This window comes from Lissotriton helveticus, chromosome 9, assembly GCF_964261635.1.
Source record: "Lissotriton helveticus chromosome 9, aLisHel1.1, whole genome shotgun sequence".
NCBI classification, from domain to species: Eukaryota; Metazoa; Chordata; class Amphibia; order Caudata; family Salamandridae; genus Lissotriton; species Lissotriton helveticus.
In genome coordinates, this window is record NC_136070.1 from 180,814,317 (window position 1) to 180,835,500 (window position 21,184).

General features: G+C 41.7%; 1 protein-coding gene across 2 annotated transcripts in view; it reads right to left on the minus strand.

Annotated features, from left to right (window-relative positions):
- SOS2 (SOS Ras/Rho guanine nucleotide exchange factor 2) overlaps positions 1 to 21,184 on the minus strand; it is a 358,219-nt gene that overhangs the window by 231,869 nt on the left and 105,166 nt on the right. For both annotated transcript variants that reach the window (XM_078659714.1, XM_078659715.1), the window contains 2 exons: positions 13,658 to 13,822; positions 12,518 to 12,724 (listed from right to left, as the gene is read on the minus strand). In XM_078659714.1, the coding sequence (XP_078515840.1) occupies positions 12,518 to 12,724; positions 13,658 to 13,822 (372 nt within the window). The remainder of the gene's footprint in view (positions 1 to 12,517; positions 12,725 to 13,657; positions 13,823 to 21,184) is intronic.

The following is a 21,184-nucleotide window of genomic DNA, read 5'->3' on the forward strand; positions in this document are numbered from 1 at the left end:
GGGTCTGCAAGCTTACTACCCCTGACAAGGCGACAAATGTTTTTTGGCAATGAACACAATTTATAGATTAGGTCCCTGTGTTTACATTTCTCAGCTGCAGCCGCACAACCGTACTTCTTTGGCATTGTAATGCGAACTACAAAAGGGCCCGTAGTTTAAAGAAAAGTGTAGGCTCAGTGCTGAATGTGAACCTGAAATGTAAAGTGGTACGATTTCGTAATTATGTTTATGGACCTGCAGAAGGGGGATGGGTGTAATTACTGCAGACTGGTGTGGCGTGTAAGTATGCGGAAATGAATGGAAGTGAGTGAATGTGTGCGGGCTGCTGGCAACGTACAGAAGGAGATAGGGTTGTCGTTGCAAGATAGAAATAGCATTACGATGATAGATTTATTTATTTATTTATTCAAAGTTTTATAGAGTGCGAACAAGATCTTTACAGATATCAGAGCGCTTCACAGGGGGGGAGTGGGCAACAGGAGGGTGACTAGACATAATAATTGGGTACAGGATAATAAACGTGGCATAATAGGATAACAGTCATGTGCTGATAAGATACCAATAGGCACTTAGATAGACAGTAAAATAAGGGGGGTGAAGAGTCTTTGATCTAGCTACAATAGAGATCATGAGATAACAGTAAACACTTAAATAGACAGTAAAATAAGACGGTGCAGAGTCTGATCTAGCTACAATAGAGATCATGAGATAACAGTAAACACTCAAATAGACAATAATATAAGGCGGTGCAGAGTCTGATCTAGCTACAATAGTGATCATGAGATAACAGTAAACACTCAAATAGACAATAAAATAAGGCGGTGCAAGGACTCTGATCCAACTACATTAGAGATCAGAAGATACCAATAAACACTTAAAATAGACAATACAATAAGACGGTGCAGAGTCTTTGATCCAACTGCAAAGAAGGTCTGGAGGTCGTGAATATAAAGTTATTGGACCATTAAGTATCCAACGTTACCGAAACGGTGCAAAGTCTCTGAACAACACCAGTGAGGATCAGGTGAACTTGGCCATAAGGATGGCTTTCACTTCTTTCTTGAAGAGTGCAGTGGAGGAGATAAGCCTCGTTTCAGGAGGGAGTGCATTCCAGATCCTGGGTGCCATTCCTGAGAAGGAGCGTTTGTATGTTTTTTCCTTACGGAATCTGCGAGGTTTCAGGAGCAGAGTTTTTGTACTTCTATTGGATCTCGAGCCTCCTAATATGGACAACTTTTGAGTGAGGTAGTTGGGTGCCTTGAGGTGTATGGCTGAATGTGTCATAACAGCAATTTTCAGCTGTATTCTGGCTTCAAAGGGAAGCCATTTCAGGGATTTCAAGTCAGGGGTTATGTGAGAGTGTTTCCTTGAGCCAGAAATGAGTCTCGCGGCAGCATTCAGGGAGGCTCTTAGGGGTGCGGTTGTTGCTAGCGGGAGTCCGCTGAGGGCCACAATTCCATAGTCTATGCGCGGGATGACTAAAGCTTGTACAGTAGTTAGGAAATCCTTGGCTGGAAGGAAGGGTTTGAGTTTCCTCAGAGTGTTGATTTGGAAGTTGGCTCCTTTCGTTGCTTTGCTAATGTGCTGTTGCATATTGAGCTTTGCATCAAGTGTGATACCTAAGGATTTCGCAGAGTCCACGATGGTGGGTCTGACATGGAGTGCTGTTAGGTGATTGAGCCATATTTGGGTGGTGGTAATCTTCGCAGGGGGTGATATCAGGAGGAACTCAGTTTTCAGCGCATTTAGTTTGAGGTGATTGTCGGCCAACCACGATTGGGTGTTTCTAAGTGTGCCGTTCAGAAGTTTGATATCATCTGGGGATTGTACCTTTAGGTAAAGTTGAGTGTCATCGGCATACATATGGAAGTGTACATTGGATGCTTGGAGCAAGGTAGCGAGTGGTTCCATGATGAGGTTGAACAGCGTGGGTGAGAGGGAAGAACCTTGTGGGACGCCTAAATCTACTGGCACAGGTGAGGACAGCACGTTATTGATCTTGAACTTCTGAGATTGGTTGTGTAGGAAGGAGGTGAACCATTTGAGCACAGTCCCGGATAAGCCCATTCTGGCATTTAGGAGCTCTAATAGATTCTCATGTTTGACCGTGTCGAATGCTGAGGAGAGGTCCAAGAGGATGAGGAGGCAGGAGTCGTTGCGATCAAGGATTTGGAGGGCGTCATCAATTATGTGTGTCATGGCCGTTTCCGTGCTGTGTTTCGCTCGGAAGCCTGATTGATGAGGGTCGAGGAGTTCAAATTTGTCAATGTGTTTTGTTAATTGGAGTTGCACACATTTTTCCAGCAGCTTGGCCAGAGTGGGGATATTGGTGATAGGGCGGTAATTGTTTAAGTCAGCAGGGTCAGCTGTAGGTTTCTTGAGTATAGGCGTGACTTGCCCCACTTTGAGGGAGTCTGGGATGAGACCTTGCTGAAGGGAGCTGTTAATGATTTTAGTCCAGAGTGGGAGGAGAACGGGGGTGAAGTCTCTTACAGCATTAGCAGGTAGGGGGTCTGTGAGGTGATTAGAGGGCTTCAAGGTGCCGAGCAGTTTGTCTATTGCTTCTTCAGAGTAGGTGTCGAAAGACGACCAGGAAGCGTTATTTTTAGGTTGGGTGTCGGGCCTTTTGATGTGGCTCGGGTATCTATTTACATCATTAAGGAGGTCACGCCTTATGCTGTCGGTCTTTAGCTTAAAGAAAGCAGAAAAGTCTTCACAGTGTGGGATGTCGTTTGTTGTGTCGTTTGATAGTAAGGGTTGCGTCTTGGTTTGAGTTTGACTAATTCGAACAGCTTTCTTGGTCTGTTTTTTGCTTGGTCCAGCTGAAGGCTGAAGAAGTCAGATTTCGCACGCTTGATTTTCCTGAAGTAGGCATTTCTCTTGTTCTTAAGTGTTTTGCGATGCAGTGATGAGGGGTCAGATCTCCATGTGCGCTCTGCCATTCGCATAGCACGCCTGTCTTCATTGAGTCTGCCGTCATACCAAGGGTTCGAGAACTTGGTGGTGACTCTCTTTAGTTGCAGTGGGGCGGCTTCATTGATTATTGAATTCATAGAGTCGAGGTAGTGGTCAGTCAGCGATTGAACATCAGAGGTGCCAGGAGGGGGAAGGAGGCGATTGGTGAGGAGAGGAGGCAGGGAGTTGGGGTTAAGATTCTTGATGTCTCTTTTCCAGATCTTAGATTTGGTGGGTTGAGCCGTGATAGGTTTGACTTTTTCGTTGATGAAGAAGGTGATAATGTGGTGGTCTGACCAATCACAAGGTTGGATTGCCCCTAGTTGGGTGGAGTCTTTATTGGCGATGATGAGATCAAGTATGGAGCCTTTGTCGTGTGTTGGGCTGTTGCATAATTGGGTGAGGTTAAGCGCGTCAAGGAAAGTTTTGAGGCTATTCACCACTGCGTCTTTCTGATCGTTCCAGTGGAGATTGAAGTCACCCAGGTAGATTTGCGTGATCTGCTGACCAGCGTTGGATGAGATTGTGTCCATGAGTTGTTGGGTGAAGATGAGGTTGTCCCCAGGCGGGTGATAGATGAGATGTAGAGCACATACTGGTTTGCCCTCGCTGGAGATATCAAGACAGAAGAGTTCACAAGACGTGAGAGAGGGGGAAGTGATTTTAGCAACGGAGAAATGTAAATGTTAATGTGGCAATTCCTACATTAACATCGATATTCCTTTAAGGGCAGAGATGTATTGTAATTGCATTTATATAGCGCTTACTACCCCTGACAAGGCGACAGAATTTTTTTTGGGTAATGAACACAATTTATGGATTAGGTCCCCGTGTTTACATTTCTCAGCTGCAGCCGCACAACCATACTTCTTTGCATAAGATGGAACTTGAAGGGCGCATTCTCATTGCTGTAGATACGATAGAAATGTAAATCTTAATGTGACAATTCCTACATTAACATCTACATTCCTTTTAGGGCCGAGATGTATTGTAATTGCATTTATCTAGCGCTTATTACCCCTGACAATGCGACAAAAAACTTTTTGGGCAATGAACACAATTTATGGATTAGGTCCCTGTGTTTAGTTTCTCAGCTGCAGGCGCACAACCGTACTTCTTTGCATAAGATGGAAGCAGAAGGGCGCATTCTCATTGCTAGACCCTACAATGGTCTGCAGTTGTAAGATGGAAGAAGGGGTGACAGGGAGAGGGCAAAACGCCTTTGCTTAGCTGTGATAGAACTGTGTGTAAGACTCAAGGAGGCATCAATAAACTATCACGCATTGGAGAGACACAGTAAAGCAAAGTTTGATCAGCACAGGCAGACGAACATTACACACTGCAGACGAACGCGCGCCTGATACATGCAATGCAATGCTGAATGGTGAACGCGCTCCCACCATCTGGATTGCATTTGGAGGAGCACCCTGACAGCTCCTAATTAAAATTAATGGACTGCCGTGCGCGTAACCACACAGAAAATGCCAACAATGGCGGACGACAATTATATATAGCCTATCGAGTCAAGGCTACTAAAAAGACAGCACAGCGAAGACTAATCACTATGCAGATGCCATAAAAAAAGCTCGCGCACTAAGGAATGTTTCTGGCCCGAGCCCTAAAGAAACCTTTTTTTTTTTCTTTAACAATAGGAGCTCGGAGCTCCGCCCCACTTCGTGGTGACGTAGGCCGAGCCCTAAAAAGGGTGATAGTTTTTAAGTATAAGGGAAAGTAGGTATTTTAAAAAAAAAAAGAAGATTTTATATGCTAAAACAGAATGGGAAATGGAGAGATGGCAGACAATAAAACATGCTTTGGATCACAAAGATACAAGAGGCTTTTGGAATTTAGTCCATACTGGACGAGTTGAGGGAAAGACTACCATTGAGCCTAATATTAGTGAGGATGCCTGGCGTCTTCATTTTAAGTATTTGTATTCAAGCCCAAAAGAAGATCAAAGCACGAACAGGAACACATGTAATGCCCAAACTTTAGCCTTCTCTGGGGACTCCCCGCCTTGTACATTGGTCGAGATGTTTGCTGCTATTGCAAAGGTACTACCAAACAAGGCCCCTGGGTTAGATAGAATCCCTGGGGACTTGTATAGAAGCGAACAGGCAGTGTGGGCCCCTTACCTTCAATTGCTCTTTAATGCAATCCTTAACGGGTTGTCGCCTCCCCCTTCATGGGCTGGGGCAGAGATCATCCCAATCTACAAAAAGGGGTCTCCAATCGACCCTGTTAATTACAGGACAATTAGTCTCATTGACGTGTCCCAAAAAATCTATGCTAGAGTGTTAGTGGGCAGGCTTCACGAATGGATGGAGGACCATGATATTTTAACTTCCCTCCAAGCAGGTTTTAGAAGCAAAACATCGACCATAGATCAGTTGTTCAGGTTACAACTGATTTATTGGAAGCAAATGGTCCTCGAGGGTGGAAGTTTGTACCTCACGTTCGTGGATTTAAAATCTGCCTTTGATATGGTGGACCGCGATCAGCTGTGGGGCATCTTGTTGGACATGGGGGCCCCACCGTATTTATGCCACCAGTTCAGACGCCTCCATGAGGGAACTTTTGCAAGGGTGAGTTTTGGTAGGAATGGGAAACTGACATCTTCCTTTCCCGTGAAAAGGTGGTGTGACTGGGTTGTGTGCTCGCGCCTACTCTTTTCTTCCTCTTTCTCAACGGGTTAATTGAAGACCTTCTTGCTGTTAAAGACATCGACCCCCCCAAAACTGGCGAACCGCAAATTTCCTGCACTAATGTTTGCGGACGACACTCTGCTCCTCTCGAAATCACCAATGGGGATGCAGCGTGTTCTCGAGGAATTTAGTCAGTTCTGCAAGAGGAGGAATCTGGTGGTTAACATCAAAAAGGCAAAATATATGGTCTTTAACGCGAATTCCATCAACTGCCCACACCCTAGAATGGATGGTAGACCCTTGGATAGGGTCTCCATCTTCGATTATTTAGGACTTACCCTAAACGACAAAATGGGGTGGGGCTCACAAATCAATAAGGCTAATTTAAAACTAACCCAGGCCATCGGAGGGATTTAAAAACTTCACAAAACCTCTGCTCTAAAGGCCACAAGCCCGCCAGTCGAAATTTTTAAAGTCCAAGCTAGGGGATCCACCTTGTATGGGGCAGAACTGTGGGGGCATTGCGCAGTGAATGTCCTCACAACAACTGAAAATAGTTTTACGAGACAGATCTTAAGTCTGCCCAAAAATACACCTCTAGTACCACCGAGAATGGATCTAGGTATCTGCCCTATTGCGGATCTAATATCTTTGCGTCCATTGCTGTACTGGCGACAGCTGTGGAGCACCCCAGAACTGGCCCATTATAGGGACGAACTAAAAGTGGCACTGTCTACATTGGGGGTGGGTAGAATCCCCTGGCTGGCCTTCATTAGGGACTCATTCAGAGCAATGGGAAGGGAAGACTTATGGACTGCACCCGAAGTAACATGTGCAGAAATATTAAAAAAATCTCTAGAAAGCGCCATGAAGGAATATAATCTGTCACGCATTGTACGGACCGTTGACCCATCCAGTCTAACATATGGGTTTCTTGATATTAAGTGCCAGTATAAGTTTGAGCAAGTGATAGATACCATACAACCTGTTTTAGCTAAAAAAAATTGTTGCTGCAATTTAGATATGGGACGCTCCCACTCAACGCCCGAACTAATAGGTGGGCGGGTTGTACAGGCCGCCCCTGTCCTGGGTCTCTAGTGGAGGAAGAAACTGTGTTTCACGTGGTTTTTTTCAGTACGGCTTATAAGAGTTCCAGATCTACGTGGGTGATCCAACTCTGCAGAAACCTGGGTATTAGAAACTTTACAGAATTCTTTAGGATTTTAAAAACAGACACTGACCCGGTTTTTGTTGTTGTGATCTCAACATTTTTATTTGCAATGTGGTCTAAGCGAAGGCATTGCAATGAGAATTTATAACACCTGTCGCTTACCCACTTCTTTCCGTTTAAGGATGATGCAAGACCTATGGTTATTTGTGTAGGCACTTGTTTATCAATTGACTGAAATATACTAAATGGCTGCTAGTTGATGATGGGCTTCAGATATATTTTTATATGAAATTTGTATTTGGTTTTAATATTTAGATGTTAAATTATATTTTTAAGATATTTATGGAAAACCATATTTCCCATAGTGATGTTTATTTATTGGCCAAGTTCCCTAAAAGTGAGTTCACATTTGTTTGTGAACTATTTATCGTTGTACTTGCCAATTGACTACTTTCTTGATCCTTTTTAAGAGGTTGTAAAAAATTGTGTTCTTTTTAATGTTCTTTTATGGCTGTAATAGCCGAAATAAAGTTTCAATGAATGAACTACTTTTAGTTTTTACTTCAATGACTGTTTTGATCATACCCGTTTGATCAAACATCACAATTCATGGAGCTAGAGGAGTGGCGATCTTAATCAAGAAATCGCCTCCTTTTCGTGCTACCAAAACCTGGATTGATCTAAACGGAACTTTTGCTGCAGTTCGGAGTATTTGGGGCCGGAAGGAGTTAACTCTTATTAGTGTATATTCTCCACCACAACTGCAAGCTCAGACATTAGATGCTATAGCTAAAATCCTGCTGGAGTCTGGCCCCTCCACACATAAAATAGGGGGACTTTAATGATGGAGATGATCCAGGATTGGACCACACATGCGTAGGCACTGGAACTCGCATCCTTGTGCCCCCGTCCGAATTCACAAACTCTCTGGGGCTAACAGACCTTCGACAGCACCCGACTGAGCATGCTTATTCATACTTCTCTGGTGCACAAGAGTCTTCCCTAGGCTTGACTACTTCTTTGCGCCAGCAGGGGAGATCAGGAACATAAAAAAGGCAGAATCCTTGGCGAGAGGTATATCTGATCATTCACCACTCTGGCTAACGATCGGAGGGAGACGAAGTAAGTAGAACGTGGAATGGAGATCAAACACATGGGAACTGAGCAACAAAAATCTGCGGGGAATAACCAAAGCAGAGACCAGCCTTTATTTTAGTGAAAACAAGGGCACAGTATCCTCGGCAATGACCCTATGGGAAGCTTATAAAGCTGTGTTAAGGGGTAGAATAGAGGATGAGATAGCGAGAAAGACGCAAAGAGACGCAAAGAGACCCAACAAATAGAGACGCTGGAAAGAAAGCTCCTGCAACTTGAGTTGCACGTAGACCCTGTAGTAGACACGGCCCAGATGCGTCAGATAGCACTTACACGTAAGGAACTTCAGGCATTGACGGAAAGGGAAGCAAAGACACAAATTAAGGCCTCACATCATCGGCTATATGAGTTGAGGGACAGGGCAGGAAGACTACTGGCATGGCTAGGCAAGAAAGAAAAAGAGACCAGATGGGTGAATGAGATACACGAGTGCACAGAGGTACACACCACTGAAAGCTCTATAGAAGGGGCACTTGCCCACTACAAAGTGACACTTTATGATGCTAAGCCACTGGCAGATGAGACACAAGTCGCGGCTTATCTTGCTGATGTCTTGAGCGGATGAAGATGCCCTGGACAAAGAAATCACCTTGCAAGAAATATTAGCTGCAATTAACAGGCAAAAATCTGGAAAAGCGCCTGGTCCCAATGGACTACGTGCAGAATATTTTGAGCAAAATGCTAGTTCCTAAACACCACATCTCCTGGAGATGTATAATGCGGCGCGGGAGGAGGGATCACTTCCGGCTGATCTTTGCATTGCTACAAAAGTAGTAATCCACAAGCCAGGGAAACCACGTGAGCATTGTGGCTCGTATAGCCCAATCTCGTGGCTCAATGTTGAGACCAAAATCTTGGCCTCTGTACTGGCAGCCCGATTGGTAACAGCTTATTCATCAAGACCAGTCGGGTTTCATGCCCCATTGCTCTGCGCACCTTAACCTCCTACGTCTAGCCAATTGGTTAAACACAGTGAAAGATAGACCCACTCCACACCTGTTCTTTTCCTTAAGATGCAGAAAAGGCCTTTGACACAGTTCACTGGCCCTTCATACGTCAAGTCTTGGTAAAATTCGGATTTGGACAAAACTTTATATAATGGTTAGACCTACTTTATACCAACCCAAGAGCTAAATTACAAGTCAATGGGACAATATTTATATACTTCCCTATTAAACAAGGACCCAGGCACGGCTGCCCCTTGACCCCCCTCCTGTTTGCACTAGTACTGGAGCCATTAGCGTGTCTGATTAGATCCCACCCAGGGATAGGGGGTTTCCAATACAAAGAAAACTGTGGAAGTGATGAACGGATCTCGCTCTACGCTGACTATATCCTACTATACATCACTAAGCCGAATGACTCAATCAAACTAATTTTGCAGCTATTCAAGAAATTTGGGGAGCACACGGGATATACTATCAACTGAGACAAATCACGTATATACCCAATAGGAAGCGCCTTTGATATGGATGCAATGCTAGGGCACCCGGTTGTATGCAAGGGCTTAGGTATCTGGGATTTTTCATCTCCACGAATGAGGTGGAATGCCTCCACAGAAACATTACGCAAGTTGTCGCTGAATTTCGAGATGACGTTGCTAGCTGGTGACGACTCCCCTTGACATTGTTGGGAAGGGCGACTATGTACAGGATGATCACTCTCCCAAAACGGGCTTTACAGCTTACAAAATACATACCATGCAATTCCAGGAACAATCTTCACTACGATTAACAATGACCTCTGGATGTTGCGGTGGGATGGGGGCCACAACAGGGTGGCGCTACAGACACTACAACGTAGTCAATACAAAGGAGGGATAGCACTCCCAGATATACTGCCTATTATAGGGCCGCACACCTCATTGTGATCAATGAGTGGGGACACGCGGTAGGTGACCACCCAACATACATGTTGGAAAGACTCCCATTCCATAGTGGTACCCACCTTCATTATCTATATGGAGGGGCAGGCATCAAGGGCCTGCTGCCTACTACACACAGAGTAATTGAGGCACGGAAAGGGGCGGAGGCAAATGGGATGGGACAAGAAACTCACAAGGGCGACACGGCTATGGGAAGGCAAGAGGCTGCCTGAAATAACCGGGCTGGTGTTTTTAGGAAGTGGGACATGGTGGGAATCTCCACACTGGGCGACATTGTGCAAGGAGGTGATCTGATCCCCTTTTCAGCGCAGCAAGCTATATTCCAACTGACGCACACACAAAACTACAAATACCTCCAACTCAAACATGCTTGGCGAGCAGAGAAAGTAGACACGACCAAACTCCCTGAATATGCGCCATTGGAAGACAGGCTGCTGCAGGAGGAGTTATCTTCCAAAGCAGTCTCCTGGACCTATAAAACTCTAATCTATAACATGCCCGACAAACTAAAATCCCTACAATCGAAGTCGAAAATCATTACAGGTCCACTAGAAGACATTGATTGGGAGGAAGCCCTGATGCACCCGGGGGAGGTGGCAATCAAGCTGTGACTACGGCTCATACAATACAAAATAATTTGACAGGGTTTATTACGACAGGGCACACTTACACGCGATGGGAAAAGAGGAGTCACCCAATTGCTTGCGCTTTACACACACTATGGGAATGCCAAAGGGCGCAGAAATACTAGACTCTGATATTAAATGAACGCCATACTGGAAGCGCAGATCCCCCTAGAGCCCAAATCTATACTTCTAGGTACAGCCGCAGCGATTGATCTCCCTAAATACAATCTACTATTATGTAACTTAGGGCTCACAGTGGCCAAAAGGAATATTACCAGAAAATAGGGACCGCAACATATGCCCACTCTAAAAGAGTGGAGAACTGGAGTGGACCTATATATGGGGGCTAAAAAGACAACATATGCGGCCAGAGATGCCCCAAAAAGTTTAGGAAGATCTGGGACCCATGGCTAAGTTTTTATGGGTTAGAAATGGAGGAAAGGGGAATAACCACTACGCAACTGCCCACTCAGGACGGAGATACAATCACTGACTCTTGCTGAGCCCCGCCCATTACTTCACAGGAAAGAACCATCACGAAGGGCAGGAAGGGATTATAGAAAGAGATATGTTCTATTAAATGTATTTTTACACCCGTCTCCTAGAAAATACTACGATAAACATGGAAACAGAATGGCCTATGTGCAATGATTCTCTTACCAATGTTATGACTGAACTTTTTTTTGCTTGAAAATGAAAATAAAAACTATTTTAAAAAAAATTTAATTTACTATTTTTTTTTTTAATATTTTTTTTTCTTCACAAAAGGCAACCGGCTAAAGAAGATTAAATAAAATGACATGGTAGCACTGACATTTTGAAAAGTTCAGACAAATTTAGCAAAGGTCAAGAAAATATCAGACACAAAGCAATGACACGAACAGCAAGTTAACCATTGGCCCATGTTGTGTCTACACAATTAATGAAGGGAGTCCAAAAATCTTTGTAGCAGTCATATTGTGGAAATATGGATTGTAAGCAGTTTGGTGAGGGCATATGTGTGTGGGTTTGTAGGGGTGTGCGTGGGTTTGTAGGGGTGTGTGTGGGTTTGTAGGGGTGTGTGTGGGCTTGTAGGGGCGTGTGTGGGTGCAACACCCAGTAGAGACCCATGTGCACACCACTGGGAGAGGAGGAGTGCGAGCACTAAGGAAACAGAAAAGAAAAAAATGGTGCCCAAGAAGGTAGAGTTATAGCAATACTGAATGCAGCTTGCAGGTTTGAGAACAATGAGAAACGAAGAATATACATGGACAGGAAGAAGTAAGGTAATGCAGCACAAGAAGATCAGAGTCAGTAGTGGTTGCAGACTGAAGTGCGTAGAGAAACCATCAGTGAAGCTGTCAATTGCAAACCAAGTGCTACAGTACATAAATTAAAAATAAGGAATAAGACAGGATGAGCCTTGCAGCAGTATTTAGCTCGCCTTTCAACAATTTTAAAAACAGTTTGGAAACATGCTTAAAAATGTGTATGTCTTTCTTCACCTGTAAATTGTGCCCGGATTGGTTCATAGAAGCATAAGCCCATTTTATGAGAAATAACACATTATGCTGCAATTGCTTCACTAAGGAGCTAGTAAAAATAAAAAGATTAGAAGAACAGGGAAAAAACATTTGCAAGGTCAACCTAATGGCAAAAGGGATAGCTGAAAAACAATCAGCTGATGGCCAGTTGCGAGGTCACCCTAGCAATTCTTACTATAGTCATTCTGAAAACGTAATGCCCAATTCGTATGCTAAGCAATGGCTTTTAGGACCTCTATTTAAGGATTTTTTTTCTTAATTATTTGTTTCAAAGAAAATGAAAGTAGAAAATCAAGCTGAGGAGAGAGAATGCGTAAGAGAAAGAGGGGGGAGATGTCACCGTATGTTTTGCTACAGCAAATATTAGTCATTGTCAATTTGAAGGATGGTAATGATTCATTTAAAGTACGGTGTAAGGGTTTAATGCAATTATTAATGATAACAAAACATGAGAAACACTTGACAGGGAAATTCATGAATCGCAGAATCCATAAGCGTTTATATCCATCATTTACTATATACTGAGCGTTCAACGACTAAATTCAACAATTACTTACATTTTGAGTGAACAGATTTTTGTCTGAAAGGAAAGCTTCTCTAAATACTTTGATGATAAGATTCAATTCACGCAGATACTGCCTTTCTTCTGCAATCTCCATTCTGACCAGGTCATAATAATTTAATTCACCGGTTGACGAGGGTTCATCATCACAGAGAGAAACCAAGCCAATATCATCATCCTGGTCAAACATGTCCATTAAAACCTGAGAAGAAATGTTGAAAAGTAAATTTACCCATGTTAAAAAGTTGTGGTCCGACATGTTTTTATGTATACCATTTCCTATCAAACCTATCATAACAAATGTCAGTGTTCTATTATAGAAAGGAACTAATTTGGCCACAAATAGGAGTGAAGGGAACACCCATTGTCTATATTAAGGTGTACTGCAACAACAGTAGACTCGTGTAAGAGGGGCTTGAGGTAACATCATAGAGTTCATAGAACATCATGCATATGCTTCAGAGCAATATTCTATACTTTATCATTTTCATCACTTTTCATCATACATACAAACATACAAACAAATGCTTGGCTCTTAACACCATCTCACACTTTGTAGAGGAGGCTTCAACACTATTATCTACTGGGTCTGGAACAGATACTTCCCCTTTAATAAACCATTGCCCTAACACCAGATTTGTGAACAGCCTATGTTTAATGGGGAATAACAGTGCATTACAATGTGTGTTGGTAATACCACACACAGAATTAGAAATACTTCCACTACTCACCAATCTACAACCTCCATATGGGGCTGGACCTGTTCTTAAACGGGAAGGAGGAAGGGTTGACAGGGTGCAAAACCTGATGGACATTTATTAAACCGCAGTATGAATACATTTGTATAGACTCATATCACATTAATCACTGTACCCACACATGGACAATATAACTGGGAGAACGTCTAGCCCTCATTCCAGAAGCCACTCACTCGAAGGCTCAGGCTTTCCAAACTCCTAAACAGTCCAGCTCGCTTGAGAAATCTTTTATCTACGAAGAGGGCCCTCTTTTCGCACACATTGGACCTGTGTCCACAGGGCATTGATGAGGGCAAGTCTTTAAAATATATTAATGGCTACTGTTGTTTGCAAATCAGGTCTATAAGCAGAAGGATACATTATGGATAAAGTCTTACCTTATCTGCACACATTGACACCTTAATGTCTTGCTGCGAAATTTCATAGTGCCGTATATTAAAAACATAATTGCCAGCTAATTTCAGAATATCAGCTGAAATGTACTCCAATACAGCCACAATATAGAGTGACACGTGGTAATCTACTTTATATCCTAGAACCTCCTGTAAAAGGCAAAAGATTGGGTTACTGTTCAGTTATGGAATTGTAAAGAAACATTTTATTGACAAGGTTTAAGACACAAAATATTTATTTTTTGCAATACTTAATTTTTTACTAAACCTCAAATTATAAATTACCCTATTAGGAGTTTAAGAGTAGTAAACAAGATATAATCATACTAAAATTACGTGACACTGTTGGCAATTTACATATGAAGAGGGACTAAATACTGGAATCAATACCATGGAATTAGTTGGATTGTGTGATGGACGATCAAACTGGTGATAAAGAACAGAATTTCATCAACATCAATATTTGGAATGCTTTTAATGAAGGCTAAAAGTAACAAGCATTGACAAAGCCAAACGGTCTAGTCTTGGGGACCTACTGGCTTTTTCAATGGTTTTAGTCATGCTGCACAGCATCCCATATGCGTTACAGCCAGAAGCGCCCCTTTGCAGGGCGGGCACCATGCACGCACATACCTACAAAATGACAAGTGTTTTTTTTTCTTTTGTTTACAGATCCCAGTTGGGTTGATTTCAAAACAAAAAGATGTAACACAAGTGGGGGGATGGAGGGGGGAGAACACAACAGAAGTGTGGGAAAAGGAAAGGGAACCAACACAAAAGGCGAGGAAGCAACACAGGGCAGGGAAAGAAAGACAGAGGGTGAGTGGAAACCACCTGGGGAAGCAACACTGGGGGCACAGGTGGGGAAGCAACAACGAGGGCACAGGTGGGGGAAGCAACATGGAGGGCACAGATAGGGGAAGCAACACGGAGAAAGTGGACGGAGGCAAACAAACAGCAATGTACTGTAGTTAAAAGTGCAGAGGACAGCGGCTCGAAGGGCAAAGCTGTATAAGCAGGAGAGTTCTTAAGAGCGGCTCAAAGGACAAAGTTGTGGTATTTGTGTTTTTTTATTTTATAAAAAAATAAATGTGCTGAGAGAAGAGAGCAAACAAGCTGAATGGTGAAAACACATGCACTCTCATTGAAAGTTTACAAAAGCGTGGTGTAACTGTATACAAGCATATATAAAAGAAAAGGGAGATCTCCTAAGAAATACAATTATGGGACAAGGAGGAAAAGTTTAAAAAAAACTAAAAAAAACTTAAAGGTCCCTAAGGAACATACAATGTAAAGACCTCTTGTGTAGACCCCTCATCACTCAAATACCTTTTACAAACCACATCAACATTTGTCAAATTATTTACCAATGTTCAACATAAAATTAAGAGAAAACAGTATTAAAAAAATACAGTTTATTGTAATTAATACAGAATGATTAAAAATTTCAGCAGTGCAGTGCCTAATATGTAATTAAAATAATTTTATATATCAATAAACATATTACACGTATTACACAATTTAAAAAAGTTTTTATACAAAGTGCAAAGAAAGTTGTCGACGCAGCGTTTCGGTTTAAAACGATAGGACCTTCATCAGGACAAGGTTCTAAATGAAGAAACATACAATTAGAATCAAACACTAGTTAATCTGCAAGAGATTTCTATGTTACAATAATTGGGCACATATGCTTATACAAAAATACAATAAAGCCATATTACAGTTTTTAAAGTAAAACCTCTCCCTTTGCCTCTCTGTTGTGTGAAAGTCTGTCTTTGTTCTAAAAAAGAGAGCGAGTCTCTGTTTGAGCTTTTCTCTATCTCTTTGTTGTTACCAGTACTTCTACTATCAGTATGTATCTCTGATTCGCTATCTGAGCTCGTATATGAGCTATCAAAGAAACACACTTTTTTCTTTTGAAAATTCTGTGCCTGATGTTGTTGCCAGGGTTTCCGATATTGAGGTGTCTCTCTAGGGTGATCATAATAATCTTTCTGTAGATATGGATAAATGAGCTCAGGATTATATTTAGAAACATCTTTTCTTAATTTATTACTTTTTTATTGAATAAATAGTCTCTGTAACCGTCGACATCTTTCTGTATATCATCTAATTTTTTCTTCGCATCATCAAGAGCCGTGCTGTCTAATAGCTTTTGTTCAAGATCTTTAAGTTCTTGCCTCTCTATTATCAATATATCTGATGCTGTTTCAATTATTAAAAGCATCCAGTCTCGGCTGCATCGGTTGGCTACTAGGGTCCATTTTTCAATAGATTTGTGATTACCGATAAAAATACCCGGTTCATTAGTGACCTGAAGTCCTTTAGGAATAATTCCATTTTTACAATAGTCAATTAAAAAATCGGAATGTATTTCTGTTCTTATTATCCTTTTTTTTGTATTCCATAAATTACGCCATTCTTCCTCATCGGTATTATTAATTTGTACTGATGAAATATTTTTGGTTGTACCATTAATAATTTTATTGAATTGGTCCTCGCTGTAGCTGAGGGTTTTTATGCCTTCCATATTGGCCAATAGTAATCAATACCCGAAGGTATGGATAATCTCCCCGGAATAAAAATCAAGGTAACACACTAGCTAATATAGTTGTTCTAAAATGTCTCATGTTGCTCAGTTTGAAAACCCAAAGTGTAACCCCACATGATCCAAATAACCACCACTCACAAGGAAACAGTATATAATCGAATGTTTTACTTTAAAAACTGTATAATATGGCTTTATTGTATTTTTGTATAAGCATATGTGCCCAATTAGTGTAACATAGAAATCTCTTGCAGATTAACTAGTGTTTGATTCTAATTGTATGTTTCTTCATTTAGAACCTTTTCCTGATGAAGGTCCTATCGTTTTAAACCAAAACGCTGCGTCGACAACTTTCTTTGCACTTTGTATAAAAACTTTTTTAAATTGTGTAATACGTGTAATATGTTTATTGATATATAAAATTATTTTAATTACATATTAGGCACTTCACTGCTGAAATATTTAATCATTCTGTATTAATTACAATAAACTGTATTTTTTCAATACTGTTTTCTCTTAATTTTATGTTGAACATTGGTAAATAATTTGACAAATGTTGATGTGGTTTGTAAAAGGTATTTGAGTGATGAGGGGTCTACACAAGAGGTCTTTACATTGTATGTTCCTTAGGGACCTTTAAGTTTTCATTTTATTTTTTGTATACAAGCATAAACAAACAGAGCGGCTTGAAAGAACAAGCATTTGCAATGCAATAGGTCTCGCATTTACGCGAGTTTAAGCTATTGGAATTGTAAATGGCAATGCCTTTCTTTTAATGTTTTAAAAACCACATCACAAAAAAAGGCATCGTCATTTACAATGCCAATAGCTCAAACGTAAGTAGTTGCGAGACCTATTTCATTGCAAATGCTGGTTTATTTCAAAGATGCTGGCCAGTGTCTCCCGATCCTGAACAGTCCAGCAGAATGAACTGCCAAAGCTAATAGGCCCCAAAGGCGGACTCATTGAAATTGTTAATGCTTGCTTATGAAAAAGCACACTCAGACCCTATCTGCCAACTCAAACCCTGAACTCTAGTCAGATGGGCCTGTTGCTGTTGCATAAAGTGAACAAGCATTGACAAAGCCAATAAGTGAACGCTTTGTGGATGCCGATTAGTGCCTTTGCTTATGCCAGATGCTTTTATAATGTTCTGTCATTTGGCAAATTCAACAAAGGAGAAAAGCTGTGCTAAAAGAATAAAACACATTGTTTTCTAGACTTACAAGTTGTCCAACAGATCTCCTGATGCAAAGCGACAACTTTTATGTTCTATTGGGCCTCAATTATGGTTTTCAGTATTATTTAACTATTGTCTCCAAACCATCTCATCATTTTGTTTTGACTCGTCTACGGCTGGGTATTGCCCATCATCTTGTGGCATTCCCAGTCATGAAAAAGCTTTCTTCTGCGGTCTGTCCTTGTGACAATATATCACGACAAAGTTGCTGCCATTTTTTATTGTTCTGCAAATGTTATCTTTTTTAAAGTAAATTTTACTTAAAACCTATTTTTTTAAAGCATAATGTAAGATCGATTACAACGGCAATAAACTTGTTGATCTCTTTGGACAACCCAGGATTATGTTTCCATGTAGCGTCTTATTTATTACATTCTATTGCTATCAGGAAATCTATTGTAGTCTGACAACTGAGAAGGTACAGCTAACCGCTCCTAAACCACTGACCGTTATTATGGAAAATGTTACGGCATCACTAATGTAAACGGCACAATGCACTTTACTTTAACATTTACTTTAACATTTAGCATGTATAGTACTGTCTAAACAATGGAAAACTGCTAATTTGAATTGCACAATGCACTTTTCCCCATTCTTTTTAAAATTGTGAATATATGATCTTGCTTGTTGATCTACGTATTTCCATTGTCTTAACTGTTGGCATATGCTGCTTGTTTTGTATTTTATTATGTTCTATTTTATTGCTTCCCTGAAGATTATATGCATTGCTTATATGGTTGTACATTACATCCGAATAAAAGCGTATGAAATTGAAAAATTGAAATGGATCCTTGACAAAACAATAGAAGATGTTAGCTACTTTGATGCTTTCATACTAATTCATCAATTAAATGTTTTTTCTCTTGCTAGTCTTTGGGACAGTACTCTAGGCACAAAACAATGAGCTACTTAATCAAACAAAATTTTAGTTACTTCGCTCTATTGCACTAATATATTTGACCATACAGTTCTGGGACATGTGGAAGTGATCCCCATGTGGGTTTATATCCTCTGGGGCACTTCAATGCCAACAGAGGCATACAAGGATTTAATAAATATACAAAAAAGAAACAGAAAAGCTGCATTACTTGTCAGTCAGTTAATCAATAAGTCTTTATTGTGATTCTTCATCCTAAAAGACAATCTAAAACAGTAATACAAAATCCATACAAGATAAAATTCATCATATACAAACTAAGAAATTAAATTGTACTTAAAACCCAGTAATACACCGGTAGATAAATATTTAAGATGTGCTAAAATTGAATTAAATGTGCAAATAGGCAATAGACTTAGACAAAACTAAAATATTTTAAAATTAAAGTCTCAGTGTAGTTTGCAGGAACTGTAGTAACTATAGTAAAGCCCAAATACAGTTCCTACCTCGGGTAGCCATAGAGACAATCAATTAATTCTACAACTGAGCCCCACCCATTTTAATCCGAAGGACCCATGCCCAGCTCAAAAATGTTGCTACACCAATTACCACTGGATTGGCGGTATCATTTTTCAGTATTCTGCTTGCAACCTGTGCTGATCTTGTTCCCATTAGCATACAAACAGGTTTCAACCATACGCGCCTTGGTTGTTGGTACGTGGGGCAAACAAATAAAAAATGGTCGATTGTTTCAATGCAATCTAGACAGAATACACATTTGTCACTGCCAGTAAGATTCCACCTACTGGTTAACCAGCGTAATGGTAGAGTGCCTACTTTAAGCTGATGGTACAATTTGAGATCTAGAGGCTTCATAATAATATCCCTGTACACCTCCAGGCAGGGTTCGTCCTTTATATCAAGAAAAATTGAAGTCAGGGAACTACCTACCCGAGAGGAGTACCTCTTAGTTTTAATCATGTCCCAATACACAGGACTACAGATCTTTTTAGATGGGAAAACAGCTGTATCCGGCTTAGCCCAAAGTTCCCCCATCCCCATAACTGTCAGTAAAGCCTTGATTTCTGCAAGCCAAGAGATCTTATGAGAACCACCCAACCCCTTAACTTCCAACAAGGCTTTGGCATATAAGGAGAGTTCCGGTGTGGTCCACAGGCGTCGCCAAAACGCCAAAGGTCTATAGCGTGCCACATCCTCGACTGCCTGACAACCAAGATCTAACAGTAGGGGAATGCACGGGGAAGATTGGGGCAAGCCTACAGCTGACCTCAAAAATGTATTCTGTGCCGCAGTAAGTGGGGACAAATTACTGAAACCCCACAATTCGGCACCATACAGAATTGCAGGCAAAATTTTAGAGCCATAGATTTTAACAAGAGGGGCAATTGGGTTGGTCAGGGACTGCCTATGCTCTTTGATCATAGCGCCACCTAGTTGGGTGTGTTTTAAAGCTAGTATATCAATTTGTGGCTTCCAGCTCATTTTGTCACTATAAGTGACACCTAAATACGTAAAAACAGGTGTCTGCTCCAGAGGGTCACCTCCCATATGGACGCTAGCTCTAACCGGCCTTGACCCATGGAGCACCATGAACTTGGTTTTTCCCACGTTGACCTCCAGCTCATGTTAGCGGCAAAACACCTCAAAACGAGACAGTGCAAGTTGTAATCCCTGTCTCGTCTTGGATATGAGCAGGGTGTCGTCCGCGAACATGAGCAGTGGGACTTTCATACCAGCAAGTGATGGTGCATCGGTCGGGTAGTTAACAAAGAACTGGACCACCCTGTTAATGTATAAGGAAAACAGGGTGGGAGCCAGCACACACCCCTGTCTGACTCCTTTGCACACCTCAAACCTATCGGTTACCTCCCCTGGTTTACCCCAACAAACCTGGGTGTAGGCGCGTACGTGCAGTTTGACCAAAATTGCAACTAATTCCTTGGGCATGCCCTGCTCCAAAAGTACTTCCCATAGTTTAGCCCTTGGCACGAGATCAAAAGCAGATCTTAGATCCACAAAGGCCGCAAAAAGCATGCCCCCCTCCTACAAGCACCTCCTTCCAATACAAAAGCACAAATCTAAATGTCTGATCCAGGGTCCCTATATGCGACCGAAATCCTGCCTGAAGAGGAGTTAAAATATCAGCTTCAGTCATCCAGCACTGTATTCTTCCCAGTACTAGGTGTGCTATTATTTTCTGCACCGCATCGATTAAGCTTATTGGACGATAATTGGCCGGAGCAGAGCGATCACCTTTCTTATAGATCGGTAAAATCTCTACTCCGAACCAAGAATCCGGGACCGATGCACCACTAGCTAGGGCATTTGCTAGTACAGTTATATATGGGATCCAAATTGCATCCTCGTACTTGAATAGATCTGCAGGAATGCAGTCAGGCCCGGGTGCTTTTCCACACTGAATCCTTTTTAGTACAGACTCCACCTCGCTGTGAGCAAATACCAATGGGGCATCACAACTGGGGGGGCGAAACAACCTTGGCGTTGCCACCCAGGATCTTAAATTGGTTTTCAAAATAAGTTACCCACTGCTGAGGCACAACGTGGTTGGTGGGTGTCAGTAGTTGCAGGCACTTCCCCCACTTGAGTAAGTGCCAAAAGTTGGTCATATTATGACCTTCACATGCCTGTAAGCAACTCCCTCCAACGCTCGTCATCCCACTTTTTTTGGCATCAATCTGCGCTGCTTTGTAGATAGCCCTGCAACTCTTGATAATATCAGATGATCTAGATTTGATAGCTACCATCAGAGCTTGTTGGGCCTGCCTACAGTTATTATTATACCATGTATTAGGCCTCAGCACCTTA